General features: G+C 42.6%; 1 protein-coding gene across 3 annotated transcripts in view; it reads left to right on the plus strand.

Moving 5' to 3' along the window:
* Nucleotides 1–15,065, plus strand: part of LOC139563062 (unconventional myosin-Ie-like) — a 57,321-nt gene that overhangs the window by 14,171 nt on the left and 28,085 nt on the right. For all 3 annotated transcript variants that reach the window (XM_071381325.1, XM_071381323.1, XM_071381324.1), the window contains 4 exons: nt 8,081–8,224; nt 9,441–9,530; nt 10,099–10,193; nt 13,751–13,838. In XM_071381325.1, the coding sequence (XP_071237426.1) occupies nt 8,147–8,224; nt 9,441–9,530; nt 10,099–10,193; nt 13,751–13,838 (351 nt within the window). In that variant the 5' untranslated portion in view covers nt 8,081–8,146. The remainder of the gene's footprint in view (nt 1–8,080; nt 8,225–9,440; nt 9,531–10,098; nt 10,194–13,750; nt 13,839–15,065) is intronic.

Consider the following 15,065-nt stretch of genomic DNA (forward strand, 5'->3'; position numbering starts at 1 on the left):
TAAAACTTCTTAACTGGGAATATTGAACCACCAGCTTTCATATGTTCTGAGCAAGGAACTTAAACATTAGCTTTTTTACATGGCACATATTGCACTTTTACTTTCTTCTCCAACACTGTTTTTGCATTATTTAAACCAAATTGAGCATGTTTCATTATTAATTTGAGACTAAATAGATTTTATTTATGTATTTATATTAAGTTAAAATAAAAGTGTTAATTGTTCGTTCAGTATTGTTGTAATTGTCATTATTACTATCCTATCTAAATCGGCCGATTTAATCGGTATCGTCTTTTTTTGGTCCTCCAATAATCGGTATCGCTGTTGAAAAATCATAATCGGTTGACCTCTATTGTCAGGCATCTATTTGCCCCCTGAAAGGACTGGTTCATAAGCGGAGGAATGAACTTGGTGGAGCCAAAGGAGGAAAATGAACCATACATCCAATGTATAAACTGGGCCCTTATTCTATTTATACCATGAACAAGCACAAGGCATGCTTTTCTACACACCCAGCCAGCCACACCCCTTATGACGAGGTTCTCTTTGACATTTCTTTCTGACGTGTCACACCACCACCACCACCACCGCCTGTATCCCTCCTGTTCTGTCACTGTCGAAGATATCTCTCTCACTCTCCGTTGCGGTGATAAAAATCCAGACGCTGAAAGCACTCAACGTGTCTTAGAGAATATACATCAACCTATCTTTGCTCCAGCCACACCATTTAACAGTGTCTGACCTTCACAGTCCTATCCCACAGTAACTTGAGGCTTCTGGGCTCATTTCAGCCGTGTTATGCCACAGCAGTACTGGGCCCAGGACCCAGACAGTTTTGGTACACATTGTAAAAACAACTCCTGCTGCATTGATGTGTTTTCCAGTGAGTGGCCCTTCTCCTTCTCCCATTCAGGAGTTCTCCTGTCTAGGCCTGGGAGGTCCTTTGTCATATATCTGTTTCAATGGGCCAATTAGTCCAGACCATAACCCATGACTGCTTCTGGGCTAAAGCCTCACTAATTCAGAGGATGGTTTTTCTGTTTATGGCAATTGACTCTCCTCCTGGCAACAGTCTTATCACAAGAGGAGATACCTCCTGCATCACTAAGAAGTTTGGTGTCTCAGACCCTGAGGATGGAGTCTTTACCATGTCATGAAAGATTTCTAAAGGTCTATCTTCAAGATACCCAGTGGATATTGAAGGGTGTATTGCATTTATGAGAAGTGGTTGGCTCCTGACTAGCAGGTGATTTCACAGCTGAGAAGAAGTATTTGGTATAATCCTTCAGTCATAGGGGTTTTCTTTGAGAAAACATAATTTAGTGGTAATTTATACTATAAAAACACATTGCTAACTGGCAGTGTTATAGCTTGACGTTTTATTCCAATACTGACTCCTCGAGAGTGCTACCCATATCCCTTATGAATGAGTATGAATGTCAGACCACCCAGATGTGTTCCACAGTAAAGGGATATTGAATGACCGTATAGCAGGGGTCCCCAATTACATTCAGCTGTGGGCCGATTTATCCTTGAGTGGATGGACGGGGGGCCGGAATACCGCAAGAATCCCAAACAGATAGTATTTGACAAAAACAAAAAGATTTCAAACCTTGATTACATTGGGATAAAATCACATATGCCTCTCTATTTATGCGTAGGATAACTTGGGAACAGATATCCTAAATTTAAAATTACTTCCAGCTGATTTCCTGGTGATTTATTTTATTAAATTTTTTTTACAGTCTTATGTCCAACATCAAATGTTTTTTTTTGGGGGGGGGACAAATAAAATCACCCAGGGGCCGAATTTGGCCCACGGGGTGCCTATTGGGGAACTCTGCAGTATGGTATTACTTGTTGGGAATGGGAGGGTATCCCTGCAAGTGTCACACCTCACACAATGGCATTTTCTTATCAGTCATGTTTACAGGAGATAATTGAGGTCTACCTGATTTTAGAGAGAGTGAATGTTGTTGCCACAGCAATGTTAAGCAGTGCCATGGGACCCACTTAGGAGATCTAGTTCAGGGAAATCTATGTGTGGCACGCATCTACCCGGTAATGTATGGAAAGCTGAAAAAGAAGGACGGAAGGTTCTCTTTGACAGAGAGCGCAAACCGCCATACAAAAACTGAGACCAGGGAGATATTGTCTTTGCAAAAATATATAATTTCTATTATAGGCGCTGAACATTTGCAAAAATTCCCTTCCTATAGGAGGGCTCCTAGCTGGAAGCTGTGTGACTGAAATCTGAGACTGGTCTGGACAAATAGCAGCCACTGTGTGGCACAGAAAATCATTGGTACGAATGAGAGCCTGCTGCAAATGGTTTGTTTACGTTCAAGCTGCAAGAAAAATAGTGTGGCTGTTCTTAAAAGAGTAGGCCTACCCACAATGACATCTAGCTTTTTTTTGTCTTTCTAAGTTCCACCCTATACCATAGCATTTGATATTACATTTAATTATTATTTTTGTGTGGCTAGAAGTGAATCTTATCATAAACATTGTCATGTATTTAAGGGGGACTTATAAACCGTAGATGTATTCTCATGAAATCTGACATTTCACATGAGTTTCCATGGATTCAGTACATAGGAGGAATCTCTCTTTTGTAACCTCTCCTCCTGTCTCAGCTTACACCTCTCCTTACCTCTCTGTTTGTTCTCCCTGGGGAGGACACAGGCACCCAGCTACCCAGCCCTACCTAGCCCTGCCCAGCCCAGCTCTACCTAGCCCTGCCCTGCAGGCTACAGCTCTCTCCAGTTCACAGTACCCTCAGCTACTATCTAGAGTTGATTTAGTACAATTGTGTAACAAACTCTTTGAAAAATAGGGCCTCTTTTCACTTGTCTTACATAAAAGCTTATTCAACGTGTACGTCAGCCCTGGCCCAGATAAACAGTATAAGAACTTAGCCAGTTAAGGAGTATTGGTGGTTTTCTCTGCATTATTGATGTTGGTATATCTTTTCTAAGCAGATGACTTCAGGGTAAGCTGCACAGCAGAATGAGAGAAGCACTGCAGCCTGGATTCTCATGTCTACCACCTACATCTAATAGATATAGACCAAACTGCATGTTTACAGGTGTTAATGTCTCTCAGACAAACACTGAATTGACTAATCGGTGTAAGTCATTTTCATGCCCATGAGCTTTGGTAGCGGGGACTGTTTTCATTGGCATTGGGCTCTGGGTATTTTTATTAATGGGGAGTTATGGGTGCCAGGCTGAGAGACTCAGACAGGGTCAGAAATGTTTTTACTTATCGACGCGAGACAACTATTAGTCCAAGTCTGGGTAGTGTTCTTAGGCTTGGCATGGATGTCTCCTCTACTGGCATGGTGCTGAGCAGTGGTGAAGTTGGCTGTATCCTGGGTGTTGCTGCCATGGTGACCATGGTCCAGTCTGGGTCCAGATCCAGCTGAGGAAGAGGCTGCTGTCTAGGGTGCTCTGTGACCCTAATGAATATCCCATCCCATGGAGTAGCTGTGCATGGCAACAGCCCCACACTGCTGCTTATTGTTACTTCTCTTTTCCCATCTTGAAATACCCCGGATGATGATTCAGACTGTTCAGACTACTGTCTCTAATATTAGAATCACCACAGTATTTTCAATCATCATCCAGGGTTTTTCAACCTCTCTCTTTGATTGCTTTGTTTTCTCCTCTTGACTTGTGGAAGGTTTACTCTCTGTCAGCACTCTGTTCCTGGCACTGCTCTGAAATGAGTGGTTTATTAAAAGTGCAGATTCAGCAGTTAATCCAGAGCAGTGATAGAGTCCAGGTGGAAGCACTGCTTAGTGTTGGCCTTGATTTAGTTCTATTGAGTTTATGTCTGTTAAAGGGGCAATCCGCAGTTGAAATAATAACAATGCGCCCCTTTTTCAGTAAAAACTTGAGAGATGGCTGGAGAAACCACTCGCAAATATAATGTTGACATCCATGATATCAACATTATAGTTTTAACCATGTTTTGAGGCTATACAGTGTTTGTTTACATTTACTTTGTTTACAAACATTGAAGTAAAACAAGCTGATATTTTGGGTTCTGAAGGGGTACGACAGTTGAACTAAGCTCATGAGGCATTTCTAAGTTATATTCTTCAAGAATCAATTAGTACGCACCAAAGATGGATGTTACAACTGCAAAGGTCATAGCTGATGTATGGCTGTGTGACCTGGCTGTGACCCGGGATCATGGAGACAGGAAGTACTAACTGACATCATGCCTTCCAGTGCTAGATATAGTGTGGTTGGTGTGAAGGATCACAGAGTATTTTCTTCAAGGTTTGGGGCGGTGGGGGGGTTGGGATTTTTTAATCAACAAAATGCATGATGGCATTTCATACTGTAAGACTTAGTATATGTGCATCTGTCCAAAGCTTCTCAAATCTGTTTAAATTAAATCAAACATCTTTCATAAAATCCTAATCCTTCTCTGGGAAGGGAAACCTGACTCAGAATGGAGCTGCTTTCAGAAATCAGGTCAACTGAACTGCTACATGGTAGCACATGTATGCACTTATCCAACACTGAGTAAAACCCTTGCATGAACAAAATACATTTGTAGCCTGATCCTGGCCACATCCCAAGCAATATCCACCAAGATTGTTACTGGAAAGAGATCCAGTTCTGTAGTAGAGTGCAGCACCCAGAAAGTGGTCTTCTTAACACATGGTGGGCTCTGTGTCAAATCCAAGGTTGGAAAAGGAGAACAGAGTAAAAGTGGGGAATGGGGGGGGATGTGCCGCCTGTTGTACTGAATCAAACCCAGCCATTTCTCGAACTCAGCTCTGCTCAGCACTCTCCATATATGGTAATGGTATTTGCATGAAAAAAAGCCTGACATTATGAATCTGGGGCTGGTGCAGAAATTCCTCAACTGCTGTCGGGATAACTTTAAGGAAAAGGTCTGGTCCCAAACCTGGGAGACTTTAAGGAGTTGATTGTTATTTCAGAGAGCGAATGAGATCAAGTAATGAATCAGGTTAATCCTAGATCTCTTTGGACAGAGGTCCCAATCATACTTCCTGGGATCAAGGTTGTTTTGACATCTGTGAAACACATAATATGTGACTGGAACTGTACAGAAGCAAAGATCATTAGTTATGACTGATGCTCTGTAGTATGCTGTTACTAAGGGCGGTCTGTGTGTAGAAGGTGGTTGTTAAGATGTGCTCAAAGTGAAGTCAGATATTATTGGTAGCTCCCAGTCCCATCTGTCCCCCTAAGGGACTGTATGCTCTCCGACCTCCAGCACTGACTGACTCACCTCAACTTTTCCACTAACCTAGGGAATCACTTACCAGAGAGAACAGCATCCTGCTCTAGGCTAGATCTCAGTCAAAACAACTAGAGCCATACATTAGCTGTTAATGGCACAGCATCCAACAAGCAGTCAATGATTGGCTTTATAACCACTGTTATCAATAAGCCATTATACATTATTATCAATATTTATAAACTATTTTATTGGTGTGTTAGAAAATTATTGAAAACATCTCAAAGTACCCAATGTTCTCCTCTAACCCCCATGGAAAATACTCTGAACTTTTGGCTCCTGTGTTTCCGGCTTACGTCCTCTCCCTCTTCAAGTAGAACATTATCATTCCCAACAAAGCAGCAACAGGATAAATATAGCACTCTAAATAGCCTAGGGTGGTACTTCATTTTCATTTGTGGATGTAGGGTTGTGTCCTACAGCATACATGGTGTAGGATTTGCCTGGGGTTGTGCTATAGATCTGGGCTGTTTTATGCATATTTGTGGTGGGCTCAACTGCGACATCTGTAGTGGATTCCAAGCTCAATGCAGTTAATGTCATTGCTACTGCGTTAAAGCATAACAATGAGATGAAGCTGATGTGTTGGATTTCAGATGAGTATGGAAATATAACAGAAGCTCAGTATAATATGACATTATTATATGTTATTGATCAACTAGTCCTTTTTTTCTGAATGTTTATGATCGCTGCCTGGAAGACTGGACTGTTTATCTTGTGTAAAGGGCTCTGTGATCAAGAGTCTGACTCACCCTTACTCAGACAGACTCACATACTTTGATTGTGATGTACTCAAACATGGACATGCAGTATAACAAAACAGCTGTCTGTGACTAGTTGGAAAAATATTTCTAAGCCAAACCTTCATATCATAATCGCTACACACAGTCTACATCATTCTCACCATATTAGCTAACGTCATAGTCAACATAGCTACTAGAACTAACATGTTAATAAACCTGCTACAATCATGCAGTACAGTCAGCAAGCAGTTTAGCAGTTACATCGGTCGGCCTCGTGGTAATAAATTAATAAAACCAAAAGTTTACCTTGATTTGGAAGCAGGGCCTAAAATGAACACCTGCCACGTGCCAAATCCGGGTAGATTTAGGCATTGGCGGGTAAGATGTCTATTTCACCTATTATTAAAAAATGATTTAATCTGTTTTAGAATAAGGCTGGAACATAACAAAATGTGGAAAAGGGGAAGGGGTCTGAATACTTTCCGAATGCACTGTATATCTTCAAATTCCTGAGACACCAATTTCCCAGTGTCCCATCAATATTTTCTTCATTCACACATCATCTCCATCGAGGTGTTTATGAGCTCCCAGGGTATGGAATCACATGTAATGCACCCTGCTTAGCGCGCCAATGAGAAGAGAAAGCAGCCTTTTCCTCTTCTGTTTTAAAAAAAGTAGTAAAACATGATAATGGGAACCGTCTGGAAAATTAATGGAGCAGTAATTTATGTCTTGGCTCCTGAGTGAAAATGCACATAGAAATAGTCTGAGAAGCTATTAACATTACTCACTATGTTCCATGCTAAGAGTGAGTCTGTAAAGAGAGGTTGTGGTATTTATTTTGTTGGTGTAAAAAAATTGAGCCACCCCTGAGAACGTTAAGGGTTCATTTGAGCAGTCTCTCTGCTCGACTTTGTAGAAGTCAATTACTGAAAGTTACCATGGCTTTCCATTGGTGTATTAAATCTACTGTGCGTTACTTTATTTTACTGTAATTTCACCATGGTTTTGCTCTGTGTTGCTTTGGTAGAAAAAGTACATCTTAGTGCATCTGTACTTTTTGTCTTAAACCACAAATTGCCATTTAACAAGTGATTGTCACATTGCACCATTCAGTCTGTTGTAGCCTATGGAATCTGAAATATGGAAGTGTTGCTGCCATCTAATCTATGCACCAGCCCTTTCCAATCTGAACCACTTCAAAAGTTTAAACATAGCATTCCAGAACCAGGAAGAAAAAACAGGCATAGAAATACAAATCGTTCAGCCGTATGTAAAGCTGCCCTCCAGTTCAAAGGTAAACTAAAATAGAATAGGAGGGATTTAAAATGCTCTTTCTCAGTGGAATCAGGAGGCAAACAATGCGTTAAATGGCATTGAGATGTGTCCAGTGTTGACTAATGTTCTGGATCTGGTCTGTGGCTTTGATTGGTTCTCCATCCAGGAGAATAAGACTCACTCTACACAGCACGTTGTAATCCTTTCCTCAGTAGCCAGATGACATTGACTCACAGCACATGATGAATGCCCTAAGCTTTCTGGAGACCCGCTCTCAGCAAAACAAATCCAACTGGAACGGAGGTAGGAGAGGAAGAGAGGGGGAGGGAGGTAAAGGGAAAGGTCTGACAGCAGTCAGAACACAACATCAAAGAGCCAAAAACACACTGAAAGCACTTTTTGGAATCTTGACCTTGCACCTATTAGAAGTAAAAAAAATAAATCAAAACTCTGCATGGGTGAAAATTAGTTACTCAGGGGAAAGCCCAAGTTCATTTCAGTTGTTCAGTTTTCTGCTAAAAGTTTTGGCTGCCTACTCCAGTACTCTCACCAAATGTGATGATTTCAGTCCTAGGTAAAGGTAAGCTTCTGCTAATTAAGTTTCTATGAGATTATAGGGCCATGATTTTTTTTCCTGGTCAGGTCACGCAGTCAGGAAACACTCCTAGCCTAGATATTATTCTGTCCTTTTATAGTTTGATGCGGCTGCAACCAGTCTGAGGGCACTAGTGGTCTGAAGGCATTAACAGATGTGTATTGTGTTCTGTGTGTTCCAGGGGAGCCGGGGCCATTACCGGTACCACTGGCAGAGCCACAATGTCAAGCAGAGTGGAGTGGACGACATGGTGCTCCTCTCCAAGATCAACGAGGACGCCATTGTGGACAACCTCAAGAAGAGATACATGGACGACTACATCTTTGTATCCTTCACATTCACACACAGTTCACACCTCGATGAAGAATGGCTAAGCCCTGCCGTAGACACACTCCCACTGTTCCCAGAATAGCTGAGTGACCATTCACAGTGCTGTAATAACTCAGATTAATGATCTAGTGTTTGAGGCTCCAGACACTGGGCTACTCCCACCATGTATCGCCAGTGGAGAGGGGGAGACGGGCCTCTTTGCGCCCCTATCTGGACCCCTGACTTCAGCTTCCTTCACCTCCAGGCTGGAATGGATCTTAATCAGGTTTACTCTGGTTTAATCTCACCATGCAGCAATATGGAAAGAGGTTGGGGGGAAGGGTTGCTGAGAAATGCATAGTGAATGTAAGCAGTGCAGCTACTTTCCTACAACAGTAATGGTTTTGTTTGGCTGTGCTGAGAGCATTCAGGGCCAGATCTGTAAATGCCCCAGGCCTGTAGGCCTATACAATCCCTAAGAAGAGTATTCAGCTTCACTCTTACAGACCTCAAGAATATATTGAGGTTTAAAGTTTTGTTCTTGTGCCCATATAATGTATCCAAGTAGTGTTGAAATGTTTGGGTCTCTGAATGACCCTTTTGATGGAAGATGTTGAAAGTTCTCGAAGGAGCTCATTAATTAAAACCTCATCTGTGTCCTGGCAGTCTTTAGGATTATAGAGTTGAGCGGATGCTGGCCATTTTAGATTGAAAACTCTGAGTCAATCCTCTGATTGTGGTCAGAAAATAGCATCAACACAGTGTTCCAGCCAGTGACGTACTGGGGTTGGGGTCACTGCAGGGCGCCCTCAATACCAGCTTTATGTGCCGGGAGCTGCTTTGGGCTACAGGGCCAAAACCTCACATCACTACACTGCTGGGCTGTTCGCTCTGATGTGTGAACACTGTCTTTACAAGGCTTGGGTCCAATCACCACACACTCCAGTGCTACCACACAGATGCACATTGCAATGATGTCATGGGCCCAATTACTCACAGTTAGGTCATTTTTCTCCAAGAGGGACTACGTCAAGATTTATAAATATGTTCTGAAACTGCATTGTCTTAAAGAGTAAAATGAGTGGAGGGTTGTCATTGGTGCTCGATGCAGATGACTAGTGAACTCTGGGAATTCTTAGTGTTGTTTTTTTTCCTTTGACCATGTGAGTCACAGGGACCTGAACAGTTGATATTACTGGTACATATGTTAGTATGACCCTTAACCTCTACAGACTTACATTGGCCCTGTGCTCATCTCTGTTAACCCGTTCAAGCAGATGCCATACTTTGGGGACAAGGAAGTGGAGATGTATCAGGGCGCGGTGAGCAGCCTTTTCTCTTTAGACAGGAGTATGAGACAGTGAGACAGGGTACCAATAGGTTTTTTTGGGGGGGGTAAAAATAAAACTCTGTATGTATTCAACTTGTATCCTAATTGTTTGCACAACGTCACCTCATACTTGGAAAAGTTAAGATAAGTCATGTTTTTAAGATGATGTTATCAGTAGAAAGAACAAAGTTTTAAATGAACTGGGTTAGGTGTGCTTCAAATACCTTTTCCAGCAGCACCCCTCAGTTGAAGCAGATTTAGAAACTTGCCTTACCCATTGAAAAGGCCTGGCAATGCCTTCAGTACAGCCTGTTCAAGTCTGTATTATTTAAAGTGTTCTTGGCCAGCGTACTGAAAGTGGCCTTGGCTGCCAACACGGACGTTAACTATGCTTGATAAAAACAGTTAGCCCTCTGACTTTATTACTTCATTACATTAATTACTCTTACTTCTTTACAGTCTTGCCTTTACAGTCAGTTTTCCACTTAGGACCAAGAAAATGGACCCACCCAGTTTTTTTACGAGATATTCTTATATCATGATCTCTGTTGAACCCCCAGGCCCAGTATGAGAACCCTCCTCACATCTACGCCCTGGCAGACAACATGTACAGAAACATGATGATCGACAGGGAGAACCAGTGTGTCATCATCAGGTGAGTCAGCCTGCCTGCTTTTCTCGTTATTATGTCTCAGGCACCTCCCCTCCCTTTCAGTGTTTGTGTATGGGGAGAAAGGGTGACAACTGACAACCATAACAACAGAGCTGGTATGTGGGAAATACCTGTGAATGAGGCAGAAGTCGAGAGGCAGAAGTCAAGAGGCAGGGAGGGATAGGAGGAGACTGCATGGTGACACAGGTGGAAGAGTGCTACTGTTGAATGTGATGATAATAGATGGGAAGGGAACCAACAGACCCAACAGGATCCACCACCTGACTGGGAGGAGTGCTGGTGACTGACAGTGCCCTGCTCAGTCTGGATTCTTCAACCAGTCTTAATCCACCCTCCTCATATCACAGCCTGCTGGGAAAGGCACACTGGGAAAATACACCTTCAAGTCTAAATATATGTCCTCAAGACTCTTTTCTTGTGGCAGCTGGTTGATTTTAGAAACATTTCTCAGGATGTAGAATGAAAACAAAACACAGCGTCTATTTATGCATTAGCTTCCTGCTTTTATAAAACAGGAATTGCACATGCATAGTACTTTGTTGCGCATGCATGAGTCCTCTCTCACAGTACAGGAAGGGGGAGGGACTGTTCCTCTGCTGTTATGGATTGAGAGCGGATAAGTAGTGACAATTAACACATTTGAGAGTATGCTGTATATTACACTCGGATACGGATTATTCGCCTCAGACAGACAGATGATCACAGACAGAGGAAATGTTATGGACTCTTTGGCCATGCCCCAAATACAGCTTCCTTTCCTCTTTAGACCACTCAGCTGAAAAGACTTGACAGTTGAAAGCAATATGATTGAACCAAACCAAAGTCGGTCTTAACAAGCAGTGGTCAAGGAGGAAATGTAAAATGGCCTAACTGGACATTAAAATGTGTTTGGTCACAGCCCTGGATTCCTGGAAGCTAGTGGTAGTCCAGAGATCCTTCCCTAGTGTTGTGAAGCCTATAGTGGGTAACATGACTGTACAAAGTGTTGTCTCATAGTTGGGGCTTTATGTTGTGGGCCAGTCACCTGAGGCCCGGGGCCAGGACGGTTACTGTAGTGCTTACCTCATGGCGAATGGCCACTGGTTCAGCACTTTCCTCCCGTTGTTTAGACAGCTGCCAGTACAGATTCCCACATAAAAGGAATGGAAGTGGATTTGTGATGCACCAGATCAGCAAACAAAGCCCTCCATGAAATTGCTGTCCAGGCAGTGTGGTCAGCACTGTACTGTGTTGGACATTTTTTCTTTCCCACTTATTAAAGAAGTCATTCAACATGTCATGAGTCATCTGACGTGGTCAAGTGGTGTTGACTGGGCTTTCTGTCAATGTCTGACTTCACTGATTTTTCTGCACTCAAATTTTTGGGAGAGGAAAGCTAAGTTACAAAGGGCAATAAAGATGTAGAGTATTATTATAAAATAGTTTTAAAAAATGTAGTAACTATCTCCGAGTGGTTAAAACACAAATGATGCCATATGAAATATAGAAGTGCTTGCGCTTCTACAAACACTGATGTTGCAATATTTCAAATCACATAGCACCATTTGTGTTCTGCACAGTTTTTGCTGTCTTTTTTTACCAAGGCTCTGGCCGGTGAGTTTACAGCTCTATCCCGCAAAGGGTGGCCTGAAATGTAGTGTCTAATGACACACTATATTCTACCCTCTGTTCATATAACAGTTTTCTTCTGCTTATTAGTTATGTAGGGAAGGTTCTTTTCTCCCCCATTGATATGAAAGGCTTGGTAATGGGTCATTGTTTCATGGAAACAATGACATGGGAAATGGAGAATCCATCTAAGTTTTTTTGTCACTGTTAATGGAAGGACCCTTCAGTTGCAGGAAATGATGCTATCCAACAAGTCGAAATGAAGCCAGACTTCAGTCACACCTCGTGTGTGTGTGTGTGTGTGTGTGTGTGTGTGTGTGTGTGTGTGTGTGTGTGTGTGTGTGTGTGTGTCATTCGGTAGTGGCTTGGGAACACAATGTGCCTAATCATACAAATCTGCCGTAACTGGTATCCATCGTTCCACATTATACTCAGCATGCATTCCATTTCACTCATAGCTGATGTCTGTAATGATCACTTCAGGTGCTTTCTTTGTCAAGCTGAGCTGTGAGTGAGCCCAGTGATTCAGCGCTGAATGTAGTACTTTACAGTAAGCCGTCTATAACGACATGACTCTCCTTCTGTCCTTGTTTGGCCAATAAATGGGAGAGGCAGTCAACAATGTGTTAAGCATCTACGTGCTGTGTAATTACAACAATGGGCGCACCCCTCAGGAGGGTAAAAATAGGATGTGATTCAAACTCCAGCCCCTAGCCTGCTCCAGCTGAAAAGAACATGCCCATAAGTCCACGTGTGCAGATGGGTTCTCTTAAGGGTCAAGGTCCTACAAATGCTTATTGACAAAGAATAGAGGGAACATTGAATCACTTTTGGTCACTAGTCAGTGTACTGATTGTTTTTGAGTGCATTGTAGTGACCACTATATCTAGAACTGTTATAGTTGTTTTGAATAGCTGTGTAACAAGCTAGACTGAATACTATAGAGGAGCAGAGTCCAGTATCGGCTTAGTGAGATGAATAAGCATATAGAGTTGCTTTGATGACTTCTTATGGCGTCCTCTAACGGTCTGCAGCTGGGTCGTCTCAGAAGGGCATTACCGACATGACTCCCCTTCAAAAATGAAATGAAAACACAGACTCCTGTCATCCACTGCCAAACCACATATGTCTAAATAAGTATGACCCTGGTGAAGTGAAAGGACAGGAGGAAAAATAGGAGAGGTTGAGGAAAGAGAAGGAATAAAAGAAACTGGGCAAATATGACAAAACAGGATTAGTGTTAATAGCCCCTTCTAGAGTGGGAGGTTTACTGCTGAGATGAGTCTGATTTTGGTTGGCATCAACCACAGAGAAGGAGAGCTGAGTGAACATAGGAAGTGGAGTCTCTGTGGACAGGAAGTTAAGAGATGGCGTTTCACCTGGTAATTCTGGATGTTTGAAAAAAGTTGCTTTGAAGTGAAGGGTTTGGCTCAGCTGGGAGAATTAGAGGAAGAGCATTTTGACTGGGTCAACTTCTGTTCCTACACCGCACATTGAAGAGAAGAGAAAAGAGAAATACCCTCCTTCAATAGTAGGCCACCTTCATGCTAATTGGGGATAAGAAGAGACAATAAAGGAGCATTTTGGTAAACCCCTACTGACCCTCTTAAAACCAGGCTTAGAGGAGATTTTCATGGAGTGTTATTTAGCATGCTACTGTCTGGTACCATAAATCTACAACTGCTTTTTCAGCTTCAGAGTTCAGTTGAATTTCCACAGAGAAAGTGTATACTCTCATTTACTTGTTATTTCCAGAACTTTGTGTTGCTAAGAGGGACGTCCTCTTGAATAGCAAGGCAAGCAGAGTAATTACAGCATCTGGTTACTGACAGCCTTTAACTAACAACGTGGGCATCCTTGAATTGTACTTTGTGTTTCAGAGGACTGCCATGTTATATGGACCGTTCTAACCTCTCTACTTTGTGTTTCAGTGGAGAGAGTGGTGCAGGGAAGACTGTAGCAGCCAAATACATCATGGGCTACATCTCCAGAGTATCCGGAGGAGGACCCAAAGTGCAGGTGAGTCCAGAGAAGCTACTTCCATTTTACACCGTGAAACACAGCTCAACTACAGTTGTGAAAATGTGATTCATTTCAGACGATCACACACACATCCACTGTCATTTACAATGTACCTTATGAGGTCAGTCCATCCTAATGACCGGTTGCTGTTTCCTGTCTAAACCTCCCTTTTCCGCACCACCAAAACCATCTCCTGCCATCCCTCCCTCCAATCTCCCATTATCATTATCAGTCCATCAGCAGCCCATCCAACCCCCAAATACCCTCGTTCCCAACCCCCCAGCAGCCATCTGGCCCCCACACTACTCAGCAGATGTCCTGTCCACAAGCCACCCCTCTCCACCAGCCTCCCTGGTATTATTGGCCCACTGAAAAGGGCTTGGAATTTCCAGTCTGTAGGAATATAAGCTGGATCACAAGATGCTTCCACTCAGATGCAATTGTGATGGTAGTCATTTTTTCAGTCTGATTAGTACAGTGCTTTTTCCACCCTGGAATTATTGTACTTTAGTCAAGGTTTCAAGTTCAAAGCTAATGTTAGCTATCACGCTCTGAGTCATGTGGAAAAGGGTGTATGACTATTTACTGTACGTTTTCCATGTACAGTCCATTCCGAAAATGTATTCAGACAAAATTTTGTTACGTTACAGCCTTTTTCTGAAATAGATTAAATTGTTAGTTTTTTTCTCATCAATCTACATACAATACCCCGTAATGACAAAGCAAAAACAGATTTCTTGATTTTTTTGCAAATGTATTACAAATAAAAAAACGGATTACATTTGCATAAGTATTCAGAACCTTTACTCAGTACTTTGTTGAAGCACCTTTGACAGCGAGTATGACACTACAAGCTTGGTACACCTGTTATCCCTTGGGATCCCATTCTTCTCTGCAGATCCTCTAAAGCTCTGTCAAGTTGGAAGGGGAGCGTCGCTACATGGCTATTTTCAGGTCTCTCCAGAGATGTTCGATCGGGCTCTGGCTGAGCCACTCAAGGACATTCAGAGACTTGTCCCGAAGCCACTCCTGCATTGTCTTGGCTGTGTGCTTAGGGTCGTTGTCCTGTTGGAAGGTGAACCTTCGCCTTCAGTCTGAGGTCCTGAGTGCTCTGGAGCAGGATTTCATCAAGGATCTCTCAGCACTTTGCTCCGTTAATCTTTCCCTCGACCCTGACTAGTCTCCCAGTCAGTGTTCTTCAGCTTGCAAGACTCCCCCTTTTGC

Source organism: Salvelinus alpinus, chromosome 33 (genome assembly GCF_045679555.1).
Source record: "Salvelinus alpinus chromosome 33, SLU_Salpinus.1, whole genome shotgun sequence".
In the NCBI taxonomy this organism is placed as follows: Eukaryota; Metazoa; Chordata; class Actinopteri; order Salmoniformes; family Salmonidae; genus Salvelinus; species Salvelinus alpinus.